Source organism: Rhinatrema bivittatum, chromosome 9 (assembly GCF_901001135.1).
Source record: "Rhinatrema bivittatum chromosome 9, aRhiBiv1.1, whole genome shotgun sequence".
NCBI classification, from domain to species: domain Eukaryota; kingdom Metazoa; phylum Chordata; class Amphibia; order Gymnophiona; family Rhinatrematidae; genus Rhinatrema; species Rhinatrema bivittatum.
In genome coordinates, this window is record NC_042623.1 from 197,500,183 (window position 1) to 197,522,785 (window position 22,603).

At 47.9% G+C, this 22,603-nt stretch overlaps 1 protein-coding gene across 20 annotated transcripts in view; it reads right to left on the bottom strand.

The window, feature by feature from the left end:
* Positions 1-22,603, bottom strand: part of TRIP12 (thyroid hormone receptor interactor 12) — a 495,519-nt gene that overhangs the window by 268,387 nt on the left and 204,529 nt on the right. For all 20 annotated transcript variants that reach the window (XM_029615415.1, XM_029615414.1, XM_029615411.1 and 17 more), the window contains one exon: positions 15,144-15,292. In XM_029615415.1, the coding sequence (XP_029471275.1) occupies positions 15,144-15,292 (149 nt within the window). The remainder of the gene's footprint in view (positions 1-15,143; positions 15,293-22,603) is intronic.

Genomic DNA, 22,603 nt, shown 5'->3' on the forward strand with positions numbered 1-22,603 from the left:
TCCCAAAGATTTGAATTTAGGATGAACTGGAAAGAAATGAGATATTATGTACTTTAGTTGGATTCATGTGAGTTTGTCCATGAAGGGGAAAGTACAGATTTCAGAAAAGTTTGTTAGGTTGTATGCATTTTGAAATAACCATGTTTTAAGGTCACATTTGAATTTCTTTTTTTCAGACGCTAATAAAATTGACAATTTTGAATAATTTTGTCTCATCAGCAAATTTGATCACCTCACTTGTTCCCATTTCCAGGTCATTTATAAATATATTAAAAAGCATCTGTCCCAGAACAGATCCCTGGGGCACTCCACTATTCACCTTTTTCCATTGGGAACATTTACCATTTAAGCTCAACTCTGTTTTCTATTAACCAGCTGGCAGCCCACAACAGCACACTGCCACATATCCCATGACTTTCTAACTTCCTAAGAAGTCTCTCATGAGGGACTTTGTCAAATGCTTTCTGTAAATCCAGATACTGGCTCACCTTTATCCACATGTTTATTTATGCCCTCAATAAATGTACCAAATTTGTGAAGCAAGACTTCCCTTGGCTAAACCCATGTTGGCTTTGGCTCATTAAACTATCTATATGCTCAGCAATTTTGATTTTTATGATAGAAATTATTTTGCATGGAACAGAAGTCAGACTCGCTGGCCAGTAAGTTTCAGGATCATCCCTTGATCCCTTTTTAAAATTTGGTGTTATATTGGCAAGCCCCTCCAGTCCTCAGGTACCACAGATATTGATAGTTTCCAAATTTCCAGTAGCAGGTCTGCAATTTCATTTCTCAATTCTTTCAGCACTCTGGGATGTATACTTTCTGGTCCAGGTGAATTGCTACTCTTTAGTTTGTCAATTTGCCCTAGTACATCTTCCAAGTTCACTGGAATTTGTTTCAGTTCCTCTGAATCATCACCTTTGAATATCATTTCTGACATGGGTATATTTCTTACATCTTCCTCAGTGAATACTGAAGCAAAGAATTCAATTAAAATCTCTGCTATAGCTTTGTCACCTTAAGAGCGCTTTTTACCCCTTGATCGTCTACTCCCTCGCAGGTTTTTGTTTTTGGTTACCTCTAATGTACCTGAAAAGGTTTTTATGAGTTTTTTACTTTTATGGCAAGCTTCTTTTCAAATTCTCTTTGCCTTCCTTATCAATGCTTTGCATCTGACTTGCCAGTACTTATGCTGTTTCCTGTTTTCTTCATTTGGATTCCTTTTCCATTTCTTGAAAGATGTTCTTTTAGATATTATAGCCTCTCACACCATACCTTTCAACCATGCTGGTAGTCGCTTAGCATTCTTTCCACCTTTTCTAATGCGTGGAATACATCTGTTCTGGGCTTCCAAGATGGTTTTTGTTTTTTTAAGAGATGTGCATCGTGTTTTGTTTTTGGGTTGGGTTTTTTTTTTTGTTTTTTTGTTTTTAATAGTGTCGGGCTTTGTTTCGGGGCCCCCCACAGGAAATTTCATTTTTCCAGAGGTTCGGGGGTTTTTTTTGGGGGGGGGGGGGGCCCTGATTTTCGAGTTAGCGCACACTGACGGGTCAAAGTTAGCGCGCACTGACCCAAAAAACTAATTTTCCCAACCATTTCAGAAAAATTCCATTAGTTTTTTGGTTCCCCTGAACCACACCGAATTAGGCAATTTCGCTGAAATTGCCTAATTCGGGAAAAACGAATGCACATCTCTAGTATTTTTAGACATCATCCATGCCTGAGCTAAATTCAGACTTTGCAGTTGCTTCTTTCAGTTTTTTTCCTAAACATTTTTTGAAAGTTAAATGCTGTCAGATTTTTTTTTGTGCTCCCTCCAGTTATTAAGTCAAATTTGATAATGTTGTGATCACTATTGCCAAGGGGCTCCAACCCTGTTACCTCTTGCACCAAATCCTGTGTTCCACTAAGGACCAGGTCTAAAATAGTTTCCCCTCCTGGTGGTTCTTGTACACCAGCTGCTCCATGAAGCAGCCATTTATTTCATCTAGGAACTTTACTTCTCTAGAATGTCCTGATGTAACAGTATAAAAATATCGCAAATAAATAAATAAATTCACCCAGTCAATACTGGGGTAACTGAAATCACCCATTATTGCGCTGGTGATTGTTAGCTTCCCTAATTTCTTTTCGCATTTCATTGTCTGTTAGTTCATTCTGGCTAGGTGAACAGTAATACAACCCTATTATTATTGTATTGCCTTTTTCATCTGGAATTTCTATCCATGAAGATTCAACATTGCAATTTGTTTCCTGCAGAACTTTTATCCTGTTTGACTCAATGCTCTGTAACATATAATGTCATCCCTCCTATCATTTTGATATAATTTTTACCCTGATATCAGTGTCCCACTGATTATCCTCCCTCAACCAGGTCTCTGAGATGCTAATTATATCTACCTCTTCATCCAGTGCTACACACACTCACTCTCCCATCTTATTTTTTAGACTTCTAGTATTTGTATGTAGACATTTCAAAGTATGTTTCTTATTTGTATTAACAACCTGCTCATCACAGGGATAATCTGGAATTTTTCTGTACTTTACTTAAAGGCACCTGGTTCCTTTTGGCATTTATTGCAACCTTTCTACTGGAATGCCCTATTTTCCCTGTTCCTTCAAAGATACATCATTTCGAACCATGCGTTTCTGAATGACTATCAGCCAGCTACCATCCCTTTCATTACCTAACCACAAACCTTTGCAACAAACGAATATGCAGTATTAACACCAGGCTCTTCCAATAAGGATAGTGAGCACCAGCAACATAACGCTGGCAACCATCCTGAGTACTAGCTCACTTGCTTTTTATGAGACTGATTCACAAATTATGGGCTAGGGAAAACATATCAAGTGTGGTGTAAGTATATTTATTGCAGTTGCATTGTCACAAAGGAGTCTTACCGCCTTTCCCTTCAGAATTGGCTGGAAATTTATTTAGCATTTTTACATACCGATAATCATTTGGAACATCTAATCGGTTTACAGCAAAAGTAATGTAGCCACAGGCTTTACAATAAACATTGAACATTGGATAATAATACAAATGCGAACAGCAAAAGATGAAGGGGGGGATTAAACTATAAGATAAAAACAAAGATGCATGACATAATTAGAGAGACTATAGGAAATTATGCATGACATAATTAGAGAGGCTATAGGAAATGTTTTTGCAAAGTATTTACAATTGGAAGGAGTGAAGGTTGAGTGGGGGGGGTCAAGAAGGGGGAGGGTAGATAATGTCGCAGGGGGGACTGGATAGTTGAGGGTCGAGGAGGGCTTGGGAAGTTGAAGTTCAAGTGAAAGCTTGCTTGAAAAGCCAGGTCTTGAGGTTCTGCTTAAATTTCTTAGGGCATTGTTCCTGGCGAAGTCTAGGCGGCATTTTATTCCAAAGTGTAGGACCTGCTATGGAGAGGGCACGGTCCGCAGTGCATTTGAGCTTTACGGCCTTGTGGGAGGGCGCGTGTAGTGTTGCCAACTGTTGGGCTCTGGTGGGTCTGCTATGGGTGTGAAACTGGAGGTGCTCATTGAACCAGGGCATGTTTTTGGTGTGTAGGGATTTGTGAATGATATTGAGAAGTAATGCCAAGCAAACTGTTCTGGTCTATAACCTGTTGCTTGAATACAAGGCCTGTGTATTTGACTATTGTCCCTGGTCATGTTGATTTGACAGTATGCTCCCCAACCCACTGAACTTGCCTTGCTATAACTATTATCAAGGTCAGTAGATCTAGAAATACTCCTTGCAACAGATTTGCTTTATCAAACCACCACTGAAGATTCTGTTTCACCAATAGGGGGAGGTGAAGTAGGTATTTGTAATTCTGATGCTGGGATCTCCAATGTGATAGGAGAGCACATTGAGGGGGTCATTTCTGCACCCTTGCCCAAGGCACTAAATCTATCACTACAGCCCTTGTTCCCAATAGTTTAAGATAGTCCCATGCCCTTAGGGTTTTTGAATCAATGAAATTTTTCACTTGATGAATTTCTATCCTGTTGTCAGTTAGATGTACCTTTACATCCTTGGTATTAGAACATAAGAAGTCGCCATGCTGGGTCAGACCAAAGGTCTATGAAGCCCAGCATCCTGTTTTCAATAGTAGCCATTCCAGCTACAAGTACCTGGCAAGTACCCAAACATTAAGTAGATCCCATGCTACTGATGCCAGTAATAGCAGTGGCTATCCCCTAAGTCAACTTGAATAATAGCAGTTAATAGACTTCTGCTCCAAGAACTTATCCAAACCTTTTTTTAAACACAGCTATACTAACTGCACTGCTCACATCCTCTGGCAACAAATTCCAGAGCTTAATTGTGTATTGAGTGAAAAATAATTTTCTCTGATTAGTTTTAAATGTGCTACTTGCTAATTTCATGGAGTGCCCCTTAGTCCTATTATCCGAAAAAATAACTGATTCACATCTACCCGTTCTAGACCTCTTATGATTTTAAAGACCTCTATCATATCCCCACTCAGCCCATCTCTTCTCCAAGCTGAACAGCCTAACCTCTTTAGTCTTTCCTTTTTGGGGAGCTGTTGCATTCCCTTTATCATTGTAGTCACCCTTCTCTGTATTTTCTCCAGTGCAACTATATCTTTTTTAAGATGCGGTGACCATAATTTTGTACAGTGCTCAAGGTGTGGTCTCACCATGGAGCGATATAAGAAAATTATTACTTACCTGCTAATTTTCGTTCCTGTAGTACCATGGATCAGTCCAGACCGTGGGTTATGTCCCCAATCCAGCAGATGGAGTCAGCCCAAAACTTCGAGGGGGCGTCACCATAAGTACTACTACCCCCTCTGCAGGAGTTCAGTATCGAGAATATCAAAGCCCGAGTAATCAGAAACCCCCTGAATTGGATCAAGTTAAAACAAGACGGCAATAATGAGCCGCTGAATTTAAAACAGAGAAACTGTACCATCCCACCAACGGATGGGAGGTCACAACTCGTGTCGATCCCCAAGGAAAGAACAATCACAAATAGTGAAACGGGGAACACGTGAGAGAACATAGTAAGAATAACAGCTGAGTCAAGTCAGACCCCAAGACAGCCGAGCAGGAGTAGAACCCAAAAGCGGTGGGCGTCTGGACTGATCCATGGTACTACAGGAACGAAAATTAGCAGGTAAGTAATAATTTTCTTTTCCCTGTACGTACCTGGATCAGTCCAGACCGTGGGATGTACCCAAGCTTCCCTAACCCGGGTGGGATTCTGCGAGGCCTGCTCGTAGAACCTGTTCGCCAAAGTGTCCATGGACAGACGAGGCGAGGTGTAGTCTGTAGTGTCTCGAGAACGTGTGTAACGATTTCCAGGTGGCCGCTCTACAGATTTCCTGCGAAGACACCGATCGGCTCTCCGCCCAGGAGGCCGCCTGAGAGCGTGTAGAATGCGCCACAATACCGGGTGGAGGAGTCCGCCCCGTCCCGATGTAGGAGGCGGCAATGCCGGCCTTCAGCCATCTGGCAATCGTAGTCTTCGAGGCCTGGGATCCCTTCCGGGGACCAGACCAAAGGACGAAGAGATGGTCAGAAGTCCGAAAGTCATTCGTGGCCTCCAGGTAGATCCGCAGAGTGCGCTTGACGTCGAGGAGACGAAGAGTCCGTGGCTCAGACGAGGAGAAGGAGGGCAATTCCACCGTCTGATTCACATGGAAGGCGGACACCACCTTCGGGAAGAAGGAGGGCACAGTCCGAAGTGAAACGCCCGAATCGGTGAACCGTAGATAAGGCTCTCGACAGGACAGAGCCTGCAGCTCCGAAATACGCCGAGCGGAACATATGGCCACCAGGAACACCGTCTTGAGAGTGAGGTCCTTGATCGTCGCACTCCTCAGTGGTTCGAACGGAGGTCCTGACAGGGAACGTAGGACCAAATTGAGGCTCCAAGAGGGACAAGGATCCCGCAATGGAGGCCGCAAGTGCTTGACGCCCTTGAGAAAACGGAGGATGTCCGGATGGTGTAACAAAGATCCCCCTCCCCGCAGGAGGGAGCCAAGGGCGGCCACTTGAACCCTAAGGGAGTTGTAAGCGAGCCCCTTTTCCACTCCCGCCTGTAGGAACTGGAGGATCTGCGGGACAGACGCCTCCGTGGGTCTTGTGTTCCGGTCGGTACACCACAGTTCGAACACCTTCCAGACCCGCACGTAGGCCACCGACGTCGAAGTCTTCCGAGACCGCAGCAGAGTTGACACTACCGCCTCTGGGTACCCTCGTCGGCGGAGGCGGTGCCTCTCAAAAGCCAGGCCGCAAGACAGAAGAGTTCTGCCTGGTCGAAAAATACCGGTCCCTGGTGTAGGAGGCGGGGAAGATGTCCCAGCCGGATGGGTCCATCGATTACCAGGTGGAGGAGATCCGCAAACCAAGGTCGTCTTGGCCACTCTGGTGTGACGAAGATCACCGTCCCCTGATGAACTTCTATTCGTCGGAGTACTCTTCCCACCAGCGGCCACGGTGGGAACGCATATAGGAGCAGATCGGCCGGCCACGGGAGTGCGAGAGCATCTACGCCCTCCGCTCCCCTTTCTCTCCGGCGACTGAAGAAGCGAGGTGCCTTGGTGTTCTGTGCGGACGCCATGAGATCCAGGTGGGGGGAGCCCCACCGCCGGACGAGTAGTTGCATGGCCGTGTCGGAGAGCGACCACTCTCCGGGGTCCAGGAGCTGGCGACTGAGGAAGTCGGCCTGGACGTTGTCCACGCCCGCGATGTGTGAGGCCGCGAGGCGGCGCAGATTCCGTTCCGCCCACTGCATCAGCATCGCTGCCTCTAGCGCGACCTGCGGACTGCGTGTGCCGCCCTGACGGTTGATGTAAGCCACCGTGGTCGCGTTGTCCGATAAGATTCTGACTTCCTGATTCCGAAGGAGTGGCAGGAAATGGAGGAGCGCCAATCTGACCGCTCTGGTCTCCAGGCGATTGATGGACCACTTCGATTCCTCCGCGGACCACGTCCCCTGCGTGGCGCTTCGGTCGCAGACGGCTCCCCAGCCGACGAGATTGGCGTCGGTGGTCACCACCACCCAATTTGGTAGGTCGAGGGACACGCCGCGAGCCAGATTCCCCGGTACCATCCACCAGTTCAGGCTGTTCCTGGAGAACTGGGGCAGCGGAAGAATCACCTGGTGGTCCTGCGAGAGCGGTTTCCAACGGGACAGAAGAGCTCTTTGTAGAGGACGGAGGTGCGCAAAAGCCCAAGGAACCATGTCGATGGTGGAGCCCATCACCCCCAGGAGCTGAAGATAGTCCCAGGAGGTGGGAGCTGGTAATGCAGAGAATCGCTGTATATGTTCCCGTAGGGCGTGCGCCTTGTCCTGCCGTAGGAAAACCGCTCCCAGTCGGGTGTCGAAGGTCGCCCCCAAGAAATCCAAGCGCTGCGAGGGCACGAGGGAACTCTTGGAGAAGTTCACCACCCATCCTAGGGACTGCAGAAACTCTATCACCCTGGCCACCGCCGCCTGTCCATGTCGAAAGGACTTCGCTCGAATGAGCCAATCGTCCAGATAAGGATGAACTAGAATCCCCTCCTTCCGGAGGGCAGCCGCCACCACTATCATGATCTTGGTAAAGGTGCGCGGGGCCGTTGCCAATCCGAACGGAAGAGCCACAAACTGGAAATGCTGATCCAGGATCTTGAACCGTAGTAGGCAATGATGCTCCTGGCGAATGGGAATGTGAAGGTAGGCCTCCGTCAGGTCCAAGGAGGCCAGAAACTCCCCTCGATGAACCGCCGCGATCACCGAACGTAGCGTTTCCATGCGGAACCGGGCCACCCGAAGGGATCTGTTGACTTCCTTCAGGTCCAGGATGGGGCGGAAGGAACCGTCTTTCTTCGGTACGACGAAGTAGATGGAATAATGGCCCGAGCCCACCTCTCCGGAGGGTACGGGCGTAATGGCACCTATCTCCCACAATCTGTCCAGGGTCAGCTGCACCGCCCGTCGCTTGATGGCCGACCCGCAGGGAGAAAAGATGAACCGTCCCTTCGGAGGGCGGGCAAATTCCAACGCGTAGCCGTGTCCTATGGTGTCCAGAACCCACTGATCCGAGGTGATCCGTGCCCACTCCTCGTAAAAGAATGCCAGCCGTCCCCCGATCTTGGGAACGGCGGAGTGGGCGAGCTGAACATCATTGAGAGGATTTGGGCAAGGGCTGTCCCGCCGTGGGCGCGGCCCGCGCTGGGCGGCGCCCGCGAAAGGAACGGGACCATGGCTGAGCCCTGGAGGGAGGGGGCCGGGAGACCGCCGGCCTGTAACTCCTGTAGCGTCTTTGCGCCCTCGCTCTGGTCCGGGAGGACGGGAACGACCTGGTAGAGCGATATCTGTCTTCCGGCAGGCGATGGACTGCGTTTTCTCCCAGCGACTTGATGATCTGGTCCAGCTCCTCTCCGAACAGGAACTTACCCCTGAAGGGCAGGGAACCCAGGCTCGACTTGGAGGACGTGTCCGCTGCCCAGTTGCGGAGCCAGAGGAGTCGGCGCGCCGCCACTACCGAGGCCATGGAGCGTGCAAGGATCCTGAATAGATCGTAGGAGGCATCGGCCCCGTATGCCACTGCGGCTTCGAGCCGATCCGCCTGGGCGGCCTCCCCGGGAGGCAGCACCTGGGAAGTGAGCAGTAGCTGTACCCAGAGAAGGCTGGCTCGCTGGGCAAGAGAGCTACACATCGCTGCCCGCAGTCCCACTGCGGAGACCTCGAAGACCCGCTTGAGGAATACTTCCAACTTGCGATCCTGCGTATCCCGCAGCGCCGCTCCACCCGTCACCGGAATGGTCGTCCTTTTCGTGACCGCCGTCACCGCGGAGTCCACCCTGGGTACCTTGATGAGATCCAGAAAATCTTCCGGCAGCGGGTACAGCCTCTCCATGGCTCTGCTGCCCTTTAGCGCAGCTTCCGGGGAATCCCATTCCCGAGTGAGAAGTTGCAGGAACGACTCGTGGATGGGAAAAGCCCGCGCCCGCGGACGAAGAGCCGCCAGGACCGGGTCCCCCTTCTTCGAAGAAGTGACGACCGAGGGCGCGACTGGAGCTGGCGGGTCCGGCGGGGGATCGAGGTCCAACCCCTGAATGATTTGTGGGATTAGGTCATCCAGCTCTTCCCGCTGGAATAGTCGCAGCGTGCGTGGATCCTCTCCCTCCGAGGTCGACTCCCCTTGTCCCGAACCGGCAGGGTCCGATCCTGGGGAGACTGGGTCCGAGCCAGCCCCCCCCGAGCCCACAGGAAGCCGGACGTTTGCGGGGAGCTGTGGGGCCCCCACGCCCCCTGGAGGGGGGGGGGCCGAGGAGAGGGACGAAGGGCGCGGTAGTTTGGGGGGCGGAGGCCCCGTGGGAGCTGCCAGCTCCTGCAGGTACGCTGTGTGCATCAGACGAATAAACTGTGGGGAGAACCCCGGCCTACTCGGGGGAATCTCCGTGGGGGAAAAACCCGGGGGGCCCTGCTCCTGTGAGTCCAGCTCCGGATCTTCCTCCGGAAGCAGGTTCGGGGGAGAATCCCCTGGAGCCTCCCCATCCCCCAGCGCTGTCCGATCTTCCTCGCGTCGCAGCGCGTGCAAAATGGCCGCCGTTCCCGCCAAGAATGGGGGAGGGGCCGGCCCACGGCGCCCGGGCAAAGCTGACAATGGAAACCGAGTGCGGGGCCCGGACGTGCCTTCCCCCCCTGGGAGGCACCTGGCACAGATGCCCTCCCTGGAGATGCACGAGCCGGGCTCGCCGCAGGCCGAGCAACGCGACGGCCGCGGCATATCCGGCGTTCAGAGGAACCACCCCCGGCTACTAAAGTCCCTCGGTGAGTCTCAGGGCGGGAGGGGGGGGGGGGCCGCGAGACGGTGAGCCGCTGCGGGGGGGCCCGGACGGCCTGCACAACCCGCGGAGAAAACAAGCGGCGCCGCGGGGGGGCCTGTCCTGGCCTCGCAACCCGCTGAAGACGAGCACCCTGCTCCCTGCAGCCCACGAGGAGCGCACAAGATGGCCGCGGGAGCGAGGAAAATTGCTGGTAGGCCGGTCACACCGGCAGTCGTAATTCAGCCAGCTGAAAATAAAAACTACAGCCCAGCAAAGCAAGAAAAACAACTTACCCCGGCAAGAACACAGGCCGTGCTGAGGAAACAAAGGAGACAGAGAGCCAGCACAAGGAAGGAGCCCCGCCTCCCCAATTAATCAATTAGTTAGCTTTTTTTTTTTTTTTTTTTTTTAAATAAAGCACAACTTGATCCAAGACAAGACAGAGACAGAGAAGAAAAATTCCAACTAAGGGAAAAAAGAGAATAGGTTACAGGAAATCGGGAGCAAGCCCAGATTCCCCTACTCGCATCTGCTGGAGTCAGAAGATACTGAACTCCTGCAGAGGGGGTAGTAGTACTTATGGTGACGCCCCCTCGAAGTTTTGGGCTGACTCCATCTGCTGGATTGGGGACATAACCCACGGTCTGGACTGATCCAGGTACGTACAGGGAAAGAGGCATTATAACATTTTCCATTTTATTCACTATTCCCTTCCTAATAATTTCTAACATTGTTTGCTTTTTTGACTGCCGCAGAACACTAAGCAGATGATTTTAACCTATTATTCACTATTGATGCCTAGATCTTTTTCCTGGGTGGCAACTCCTAATATGGAACCTAGCATCGTGTAACTGCAGCATGGGTTATTTTTCCCTATATGCATCACCTTGCACTTGTCCACATTAAATTTCATCTGCAATCTGGATGCCCAATCTTCCAGCCTCAAAAAGGTCCTCCTGCAATTTATCACAATCCGCTTGTGATTTAACTACTCTGAATTTTGTATTATCTGCAAATTTGATTACCTCACTCGTCATATTCGTTTCCAGATCATTTATAAATATATTGAAAAGCACCGGTCCAAGTACAGATCCTTGAGGCACTCCATTGTTTACCCTTTTCCACTGAGAAAATTGACCATTTAATCCTATTCTGTTTCCTGTCTTTCAACCAGTTTGTAATCCATGAAAGGAGATTGCTTCCTATCCCATGACTTTTTAGTTTTCTTAGAAGCCTTTTATGAGGGACTTTGTCAAACGCCTTCCAAAAATCCAGATACATCACATCTACCAGTTCACCTTTATCCACATGTTTTTTAACCCCTTCAAAAAAATGAAGCAGATTTGTGAGGTAAGACTTCCCTTGGGTAAATCCATGTTGACTGTGTTCCATTAAATCATGTCTTTCTATATGCTCTGTGATTTTGATCTTTAGAATAGTTTCCATTATTTTTCCTGGCACTGAATTCAGATTCACTGGTCTATAGTTTTCCGGATCGCCTCTGGAGCCCTTTTTAAATACTGGGGTTACATTGGCCACCCTCTACGTCTTCAGGTACAATGGATGATTTTAAGGGTAGGTTACAAATTTTAACTGATTGAGCTGAAATTTCATTTTTGAGTTCCATCCGGTCCAGGTGATTTCTTGGTATTGAAATGCACTTCTAAGAATTCCATTGATTAAAAGGGTTGAAAGTTGCTTTTTGTGTAATTGACTATCCAACCTAATCTCTCAAACTTCTAACGCTTGAACTGTTAAATGTTATCCCTTCCAGAAGATTCACTTTGATCAATCATCTAGAGCAAAAGTCCATATATTACTAGTTCTCAATAAGGAATCGTAGCTTGAGATATATTTAACGTTTGGGTACTTGCCAGGTACTTGTGTCTTGGATTGGCCACTGTTGGAAACAGGATGCTGTGCTTGATGCACTCTTGGTCTGACCAAGTATGGCATAGCTTATATTTTTATGAACCAAAGCACAAAGAACCACAGCACTTGTTTTATGTATCAAACTATATGCAACCAAAAAAACAAAGTATATAAACTATATCCACAATGTGCTATTATCCAAAAGTATTTTTTGACACGATTTTTTAAAAATATATATTTTAAAAAATGTGTAAGACCGCATCAGCAAGCCAGATGACGGCAGTGAACCCACTTGCCGTCCGGACGACAGTTCGGGTCATTGATGCATTTTTCAACTTATATACAGGACTCAGAGGATATTTAAAAAGCTATCTAGTTGCTTCTATACAAAAAAATTAGATATTTAACATCACGCCGCAAATGACGAGTAGTCCGGACGGCAAGTGGGTTTACTGCCGTCGTCTGGCTTGCTGATGTGGTCTTACACATTTTTTAAAATATATATTTTTCAAAAATAGTGTCAAAAAATACTTTTGGATAATAGCACATTGTGGATATAGTTTATATACTTTGTTTTTTTGGTTGCATATATTATATTTTTATGAGCCATTATTCCTTAGGCTGCTACTACCACCAATATTTTGAGGTACAGCTCTTGGGGCTGTTGCCAAATTGAAAGGTCATGCTCTTTACTGATAACGTTTTTCTGTTATGCAGAAGCAAAGAAATTTCTGATAGTCTTGCCTTATTGGAATATGCCTTTGATATCTAAAGATACTATGAATTCCTCTTCAGACCGTTAGCATGAATCAAAGTGTTTCCATTTGAAAGTGCAGAATGTTTAAGTTCATGTTCTCCCCTTTAAAAACCAGAACAGGGAATAAGCATGAGGCTTTACACAAGGAAATCAAAACAGGATCCTTCTTCGGCTCAGACATGGAGTCAGCCCCAGGTACTCCCAGCATCTTCAATATCTGGGAAATCAGAGCCAGTAACTCATCTATGAAATAATCTCAATATAGTTCTATATGGCTCCAATCTCTGAGGAATTTCCCCATCCTCCAGGGAGTAAGGATTGGTCTCATCATCCAAGTCATCTGGGTCCCTATCGGGAAGGCAGGATCCAGGCATACCCTGATGCTTACCCGCACCAGGCATGCTGGATTTTACGATCCTGAGTTGTTAAGATTGGCCAGGGACTGCACCTGAAAGAGTGCAGTCCTTGAACAGGTTCTATTCAAGAAAAGGCAGAAGGATCCAAACCAAAACCATGGGCCAACTGACCTGCACCCACTGAACTACCTTTCCCCCACTTAGGAAGGTAGGGGGAGCTCCAAAATCAGATGAGCCTTCAGGTTGCTTTTTCCATTCCTGCACTAAGCTGGTAAGAACCAGGCTTAGGAAAATCAGGAGTTAATTCTCCCTGAGCCTCCAAACAGTGCTGACACAAATTCGAGGGAATGCTAGGTTGAGATGCCTGAATATGACAAGCAACACATAGGGCAAGGTACTTAGATTTTTTCCCCATAGGCACCATAGTCGGCCAACATGCCTAACAGGCACCTGACAACACTGTGCCTATACAAGTGCCCAATCTGAGCTACTTCAGTATGCTCAATGTGTACAAAAAAGGTGCATGCATAAATGGGCGTCCTGGTAGGCGCTCCTATGCGCCCAACTAGGCACCCAGCCAGGCGCCCAACTAGGCACCCAGCCAAACACAATGGACCACATAGTCTGTCACACTAGCACGATACAACATAATTGAAGAGGGCAGTCTGCAGCACATCAAAAACACGCGAAAATGTTGCCGCAGCCTACCACATGGCAAACCTGCAGAACCTTGGAGTGGGGCCTAGCCACAAGGGTTGCTCAACCAACCAGGCTGCTCTATTCCCAGAACCACCATCAAATCACATGCTGAGCACAGAGACCGGGAGGGGGAGGAATCCCTACCTAACTCTACTTCTCTGTGTCTGGGTGGTTTGTTTTTTTTTTACAATACCCTTTACCTGAAATTAGCCTGTCCTGCAGAGTACAAGGTCGGCCTCTGGCTACAGGAGGAGAGAGCATAGACCTTCACCACCACACTCTGCTTCCTGCACCTGCTTGCCTTTCTGCTGTTTTTTTTTTTTTGTTGTTTGTTTGTTTTTACAGCTAAGACCACACCAGTTGAAAAACCAGCTACCTGACCAAGGCACTCCTGAGGGTCCACAGAAATCACCTCAGGAATTCTCAGCTGAGGGAGAGACTACATGGTATCACCACACGGGAGTGGAGCAAATTAATTTTCCTCTTTTCTCCTCCCATATAGGGAGATGCACATCCACCTTCTGCTGGAGACTGAGAATACTGGCAGGCTGATGTCACTGCAGGGGTATATACTGTAATGTCAGCTTTGCTCAGTCTCCATCTGCTGGTAGAGGTGCATAACCCACTGGTTTTGGATTCACCTGTCTGTACGCTAAGAAACAGCATTCATATCAAGGTCCTCACTGCCAAGTAGTATGGAGAAATAGCCAGTTTCAGATGTCTGGCTACACAAGTTTCTGTGAGATGGACTGAGTAGACAGTCCTGGAAGGATTTATTCTGAATATACCCCTATTTGCTAGGGCACAACACAGCAATTCTCTGACCTCACACATTCTACTTACATACTGTTAAAGAAAGCTTAACCACATTCCTCCACCATCCCCTTCTCATCCACATAATCATATTTTTGGACACAGCCAAGTAAAAAAACAGCTAAACAAAAATAGCAGATGGGGTGAGGAGAAAGCGAAGGAAGAGGGAGAAAAAAATCTCTGGTCAGGAATCTGAGTTCCCAAAATGGTTTCAATGGACCCTTACATTGCTGTCTGCCTGCTCAATGTGGCAGCCATGGTAGAGGAGAAGGATCCATCCCCAATATGGCTGAGCTAGCCATCTTCACAGATTTGATGCCAGGAGCTTTATGCTGCCAAGCTGGAAATACCACAGTAGGGGGCTTTTTTTTTTTTTTTTTCTTTTGTAATAAAAATTTCCTGACATTTCAAAGAGTTTTCCTCAGAGACCAGCAGACAACTATGGAAAGACTGTGTGCAAAGGAAGATGTGTGACAAGACCTGAAGTCACAAGACTTAGTAACTTCCTGCAGCTAGTCTTTGACACTCACTGAGATACAGTAGCCCATCCATACCAACCACTGAGACACTTATTAGAAATAATTGGATTTACCTCCTTTGAGAGAGGACACTTATGTTTACAGACTTTTGGTGAAACTTTTTGGAAGGATTACATGTGATCTCTGCAGTTTTGGCATCAAAGAACATGTCAGGATTTGCATTGCATTTTGCAAACAAACTGGAGGCTCATTAGATTGAATGTGATCATATTTAGATAAATGTATTGCAAGGGGGAAAATACAAACCCTATCATAATATTAGATAATAAGTCAGTGACAGTTTCATGGCGACCTAATTAATTTAATCATGCTTTGGACTCTTACCAAAGCGGGTACAACACTCTTGACTGGAAACCCTCCTAAGGTTTCTTCATTGCCCATAACCAGCAATTGGCACATCTCAATAACTGCCTGCAGCTGCTGACTTTCATCAGTGGCTTGGAGCCCTTGTAAAAGCTGCTGGGCTTTTGAACCTGAAAAATAAATGACCATAAATAAACATTTGAGCATAAATAGTGAACCCGATAAGAGCATACCGAGGAGATACAACTGTCAACATTATGTAAATAGGTTATTTTTTTCTTCTTTCTAGTTTAGTCACTTAAGTGTTTCTTATTCACCATGTAAGCTTTTTTTCCCCCCTTTGGAACAGAGAAACCCTGGTGCAACTTCCAGCTTTGATAAAGTTTTAATGCCTGTCTATAGTAACACCAGCTTCTAGGGAAAGCTTGTTTTCTTTCTGCTCTCAGGAACCTTCAGCCATAGGACAAGTCAGCCTAAATACATTAAGGGGTGAGGTCCCAGGCAAAACCTGCCCCATTGTGCAATGGGGTCAGTTCTACTTCATCACACTCACTGGCAATATGTAAACTAACTTGCTGCTGGAAAATGGCACACCAGATTTGTCATAAAAAAATAAACCTTCACCTTAAGTGCTCCCTTGAGACCCCCCCCATTCTTAATATTTTTTAACTATAAAGAGAAACTAACAGAAGAGAAGAGGAGAAGAGACCACATATCTCCAATCCTCAAAGACCTGCATTGGTTGCCAATTCACTACAGAATCATATATAAGTCCATTACTACCATCTACAAATCTATCCATCACCATGCTCCGCTTAACCTACAAATCACATTCAGAAAACATACCTCCTCCAGACCCAGAGAGCCTTATAGAGATTCACTACATATACCACACCCCAAAACCTCTCAACATATAACCTTCAGAGACCGGGCCTTCTCCACAGCAGGACCACCCCTATGGAACTTCATCCCACCGGATCTGAGACAGGAACCCTGCCAACATTCAGGAAAAGGCTCAAAACGTGGTTAAGAAAGCCTTTCCAGACCCCAATTGAACCTTAATTCACTTTCAATCTACTCTCAGTCCTTACCGTAACAGTAAACAATAACATTCTCAATTCCATAACTTTGTAAATAATTGCGCTTTCGATTAAATTCCTATCGCCTTTTCTTTCTGCTCCCAGTTGTATACATCCCTGTTTTATTGTAACTGCAACGTTTTATTTATTGTATTTTTCATTTTACACCCCCTTGTTAATTGTAAACCAGCATGTGATACCTATCTCGAATGCCGGCATAGAAAAACACCAAATAAATAAATAAATAAATAAATAGATAACACTGAGGCAGCAATTACAGCTCCTGTATGTGGTAGGATCAGAGGTGGGGATTGGCTGAGAGGGATTTTCATCCATTACACAATGATACTACGTGGCCAGACTCAGGATGCACTTGTATCACATTTCACATTGAATCATTATCTGTGAACCCTGATTAAAGACCACTGTTAAAGTGGCTGGGCTACACTGAAGGTGCAGAGCATTAAAAACGGAAAAACCTCCAAGCTATGAAGACTCATGATGCCACAGCTGGCTCTGAATAAGCTGGAAACCTGGAACTACATGCCTTTTCACAGTTTACATATTGCAGTTAATAGAAAAATATACACAATGTCTATATATGGAACCCCCTGAAACTGATGGACTGCCAAATGAGCCATTTGATATCAAAGTCCATGTTAACATGCTTCAAAAATGGCCTGCAAGTGCATGTTAGTTGCCATATCCCAAAGAAAGCATAGTTTCTTACCTGCAACAAGTATTCTCCATAGACAGCAGGATAAACCAAACACGTTGCCACGGAAGAGCTCTCTTAGAGCTCAGAAAAATCTCCAATTAGGCACCCAACCAAACACACAATGAACCACAGTCTGGCACACTAGCACGATCCAACAGAATTGAAGAGGGCAGTCTGCAGCACATCAAAAACACGCAAAAATGTTGCCGAGGCCTACCACACTGCCCTCACTGTCCCGGATGGCATTGGAGACAGGCGGTCACTGTGCCTCAACTGCTCCTGGCATTGTCGCCCAAGGATTACACGGGGCTCTGGTTTAGAACCCGAAGTATGGAGCATTTTCTTTAGACGAGGGCATCGATGGAGGCATCAATGGCCACCCCCCCCCCATCAATTCCATCGATGGAATTGACGGGGGGGGGGGGGGGCCCTCGATGGAGGCATGGACGGCATCGACAGCAGCAACGGGATCTGTGGATGTCCCAATCCCTCTAGCCCCAATGGAAGATCGCAGCAAGGACATTCGCGGGCATCGTGGGGTGGACCGAGGGTGATAAGAGATAAGGAGAAGAGCCACAATCCAGTTGGTAACCCAGGGGAATCGATAGTGAGGTAACAGGAACCGACCGGAAAACAGGGCATAGTACTCACTGAGCGTTGATGAAATGTACACGAAGGGAGACCCATGTAGGGAAATTATTTGTGAAGTAAAACGTCAAGTGTTTCCGTGAGGAAAAATTGTGAGAAAAATCTCCCACAGCTCCTTCACGAGAGGCAAATTGCAGTGCTGAAAAACAGAGACTGAAGGTATCATGGCATGCTCAGTGTGCCAGTCAAAAGTTCTAGAAACTTTGACAAAAAAGTTTTCCGTGATAGGGCTCCGTCTAGTGACGTCACCCATATGTGAAGACTACCATCCTGCTTGTCCTGGGAGAAAAAACCTGTTACAGGTAAAGTAACTTTGCTTTCCCCACGGACAAGCAGGATAAAGTCAGCACTCAACTGGGACTTCCAAGCTAACAACTGCATATGATTAGTTTGTCATCTGGGCACATTAAATATGTTATTGCAACTTGGAAACTTTTGGTAGAGGATGGAATTGAATAGATTAAATAAGCTTTTCAGAACTGCTGACTAAAACTGCTATCTTTTCCTTGAAAAAAGTGGCACCTACGATTAAACTTAAAAGTCATGGCACAAACCTAAGAAAACTGTTCCTTTTTTTTTTTTTTATTTAGGTGATGGCTGCTCATCTGGAGATTGTTTCATTTCCACTGCCAAGGTAAAAGCTTGAGGAAACTACGTCTCTCTCAATGTGTAGCTCCTGCATCTTGGAGACTCATATGGGTACAGGCAGCAGTTAGGTACATCATGGGAAGGATAGAGACAAACAAACACATCTCCAACAAAATCTTAACACAAGCAACAGGAACATCTTTTTAAAGCCCAGTTTATCATCTGCCATTTTAAATAGTACCAAACTCAATTTTATGGACCTACCTAAAGAATGAAAAAAAAAAAAAGGGTGCAGCTTTCAAAAAGAAATAAAACACAAAATAAAGTAAATTAAATACTAAATCAAAAGGGCAAAATTTTGATGAGTGGCTAGAGAGAGCAAACATGCCTGTCCAAAAGTGCGGAAGGAAAACAACTATAGAGACTAGCTCCATCACCCTGACCTCAGCAATAGCAAACAAAGGAAATAATGCAACCCTAATCTCTGCAAGAAATACAAACCAAGTCAAACACTAATTTTTGACTACAATATCAACAAAGATTCCTTAATAGACATAGACAATCTTCCAGTGGGGGGGGTGAACCCCCAGCAATCCATGCCAGTAGGGCCTTTGATAACAGATCAATGGGTATTAAAGATCATACAACACAGGTACCAAATTAAACTTCACATCTACCTCCCTAGTAACCATCCAAATAAGCGCACCCTAAAATGCAGAACAGCTGAAACAAGTGCACATGTTCAAAAATGTTGAGATTACTACCTGATAATCTCCTTTTCCTTAGTGTAGACAGATGGACTCAGAACGAATGGGATAGTATCCGCGTGCTAGCAGTTGGAGAAGGATCCGACGTCAGCACGGGGGTATATATATCCCCACAGGAAGCGTAGCAACTCAGTAATCTTCCTTGCAAAAGCTGTTATGGAAATGTGTACTGACGCTCAGTAAAAAGTGAAAACAGGATTCCCCTGACCGATTGATAGTAGCTGGAGACCGCCAGCATTCACAACCGGAAGGCGTTAACACCAGATAGAGTGTACGCTCTTATGGAACAGAAGACATGGCTTACCTGGAATCTGTGAAACCCATGTACACAGGCAGCTGGGCGGGATGCTGAGTCCATCTGTCTACACTAAGGAAAAGGAGATTATCAGGTAGTAATCTCAACATTTCCTGGCGTGTAGCCAGATGGACTCAGAACGAATGGGATGTACAAAAGCTTTACTCCCAGCCTGGGCGGGAGGCTGCCTGAGGACCATGTAGTACCGCCCTCGCAAATGCTGAGTCCTCCCTGGCCTGGACATCCAGACGGTAGAATCTGGAGAACGTATGGAGGGAGGACCACGTCGCCGCTTTACAGATTTCTGCAGGAGACAGCATCCTGGATTCAGCCCAGGATGTCGCTTGTGCTCTGGTAGAATGAGCCTTGACTTGTAGAGGCGGAGACTTCCCGGCTTCTACGTAAGCTGCTCTGATAACTTCTTTAATCCAGCGGGCGATGGTGGGCCGCGAGGCCGCTTCACCTTGCTTCTTCCCGCTGTGCAGGACGAATAGATGGTCCGTCTTTCGTAAGTGTTGTGTCACTTCCAAATATCTGGGCAGCAATCTGCCAATGTCGAGATGGCGTAATAAACGCCCTTCTTCAGATTTCTTCAAACCCGCCGAGGTCGGCAGGGATATGGTTTGGTTAAGATGAAACTGTGACACCACTTTCGGTAGAAAGGAGGGGACCGTCCGAAGATGGATAGCTTCCGGAGTGATTCTGAGAAATGGATCACGGCAGGACAGTGCTTGTAGCTCTGAGATGCAGCGGGCTGAACATACAGCCAGCAAGAACACCATCTTCAAGGTTAGAGAACGGAGAGATAGGCCCCGAAGGGGTCTGAAGGTGGACCCCGTGAGGAAATCCAAAACAAGGTTGAGGTTCCACAAAGGCACAGGCCACTTCAGTGGCGGATGAATATGCTTGACTCCTTGCAGGAAACGAGAAACATCTGGGTGCTTGGCGATGGTCTTGCCATCCTCCTGGGACCATAGCAAGACAGCGCAGCCACCTGAACCTTGATGGAGCTGAGGGAGAGACCCTTCTGAAGTCCATCCTGCAGGAAATCCAACACAATAGGGATTGTGGTCGAATGTTGATTGGTGCCATGAGTGTCGCACCATGCTTCGAATACCCTCCAGATGCGAACGTAGGTGAGGGATGTGGAAAACTTGTGAGCTCGGAGGAGTGTATCAATCACGGGCTCCGAGTAACCTCTTGTCTTCGGTCTAGCCCTCTCAAGGGCCAGACCGTAAGAGAGAATTGAGCTGGATCCTCGTAGAGGATGGGACCTTGACGTAGAAGGTCCCAGAGAGGAGGCAGGGGAAGAGGCTCCCCTGCCAGTAGTCTTCTCATGTCTGCGTACCAGGGTCTTCTTGGCCAGTCTGGTGCCACTAGAAGAACTAGGCCCCGGTGATTCTGAATCTTGTGGATAATGGCGCCCAGCAGAGGCCACGGAGGAAAGGCGTATAAGCAGAGTCCCAGGAGGCCATGGCTGAACTAGGGCATCGATTCCGTGTGAGAACGGGTCGCGCTTGCGGCTGAAGTATCTGGGTACCTGGGCATTGGACTTGTCCGCCAGTAAATCCATGTGCGGAATCCCCCAGTGATCCACAATCATCTGGAAGGCTGTGGGTGACAGCTGCCACTCTCCCGGATTTAGGCTCTCTCTGCTGAGGAAGTCTGCTGTGGTATTGTCCTTCCCGGCAATGTGTACGGCGGAGATGTCCTGCAGATTCGCCTCTGCCCAAGCCATCAGTGGGGCGATCTCCAGAGATACTTGTCTGCTTCTGGTTCCGCCCTAACGGTTGATGTATGCCACCGTAGTGGCGTTGTCGGACATCACTCTGACTGCTCTGTTCTTCAGCCTGTGAGCAAATCGAAGGCATGCCAATCGGACTGCCCGGGCCTCTAGACGGTTGATGTTCCACGCTGACTCTTCCTCGTTCCACCGCCCTTGTGCGGTGAGTTCTTCGCAGTGTGCTCCCCAGCCGCTCAGGCTGGCATCTGTGGTGAGCAAAGTCCACATGGGTGAAGACATCTTCGACCCCCTGCTCATGTGGTTGGACTGCAACCACCACCGCAACTGGGTCCGCACTCTGGCTGGTAGATGCAGGAGCGTGGAATAGTTCCGTAGACGGGGGCTCCAGCGAGAGAGCAGGGAGTGTTGTAGAGGTCTCATATGGGCCCTCGCCCAAGGCACCACTTACAGGGTGGATGCCATGAGACCAAGAACCTGCAGATAATCCCAGGCTATGGGCCGACTGGCTCCCATCAAATACTGGATACGCTGAAGTTTCAACTTTCTCTTGGTAGTGAGACTGACTGTGTCCGCCCGGGTTTCGAACTGTACTCCCAGGTATTCCAGAGACTGGGAAGGCTGTAGGCAGCTCTTGCTGAGGTTGATCACCCAGCCCAAGCTTTCCAGAAGGGCGATTACTCTGTCGGTCGTCCGAAGGCTCTCCTCTCGAGATTTCGCCCGGATCAGCCAGTCGTCTAGGTAGGGTTGGACCAGAATTCCTTCCCTCCTGAGTGCTGCTGCTACCACTACGACCACCTTGGTGAATGTCCGTGGTGACGTGGCCAACCCGAAGGGCAGAGCCCGGAATTGGAAGTGGCGTCCCAGAACCTTGAAGCGTAGGTAGCGCTGATGATCCTGATGGATCGGGATATGCAGGTATGCCTCTAACAGGTCTAATGCCGTGAGGAATTCCCCTGGCTGTACTGCAGCCTTGACGGAGCGCAGAGTCTCCATGCGAAACCTCGGTACCCGCAAGTATCGATTGACTGACTTGAGGTCCAGCACAGGCCGAGAGGTGCCCCCTTTCTTGGGTAACATGAAATAAATGGAATAGTGTCCAGAATTCACTTCCCAGGCAGGTATTGGGATGATGGCATTCAAGGACAGGAGCCTCGCCAGGGTAGCTTCCAATGCTGCCTTCTTGTGTATGGGACAGGAGGATTCCACAAACTTGTCCGGAGGGAGATGATGAAAGTCCAGATAATATCCCTCCCGGATAATGGCGAGGACCCACTGGTCCGACGTAATCTCGACCCATCTGGGGTAGAAGAGGGTTAACCTGCCCCCTATGGCTCCATCCCCTAGATGAATCGGCGGATTCTCATTGTGAGGCGCAGCCGGGACCCGAGCCCGGGCCCGCTCCCCTCTTGCGCTGCTTGGTCCGAAAGGACCGAGTCCTGGCCTGAGGGCGCGGTGCCTGGTAGCGACCCCTGTAAGGAACAAAGCGCTGGGAACTCCTGCCCCTGGAGGGCCTTGGAAAGGCGCGTTGGCCCCTTCTGAACCTGTCTTCCGGTAGTCTGGGCACTGGAGAGGCACCCCATGTACTGGCCAGTTTATCAAGGTCGCTGCCAAATAGGAAAGAGCCCTTAAAGGTCAATCTGGT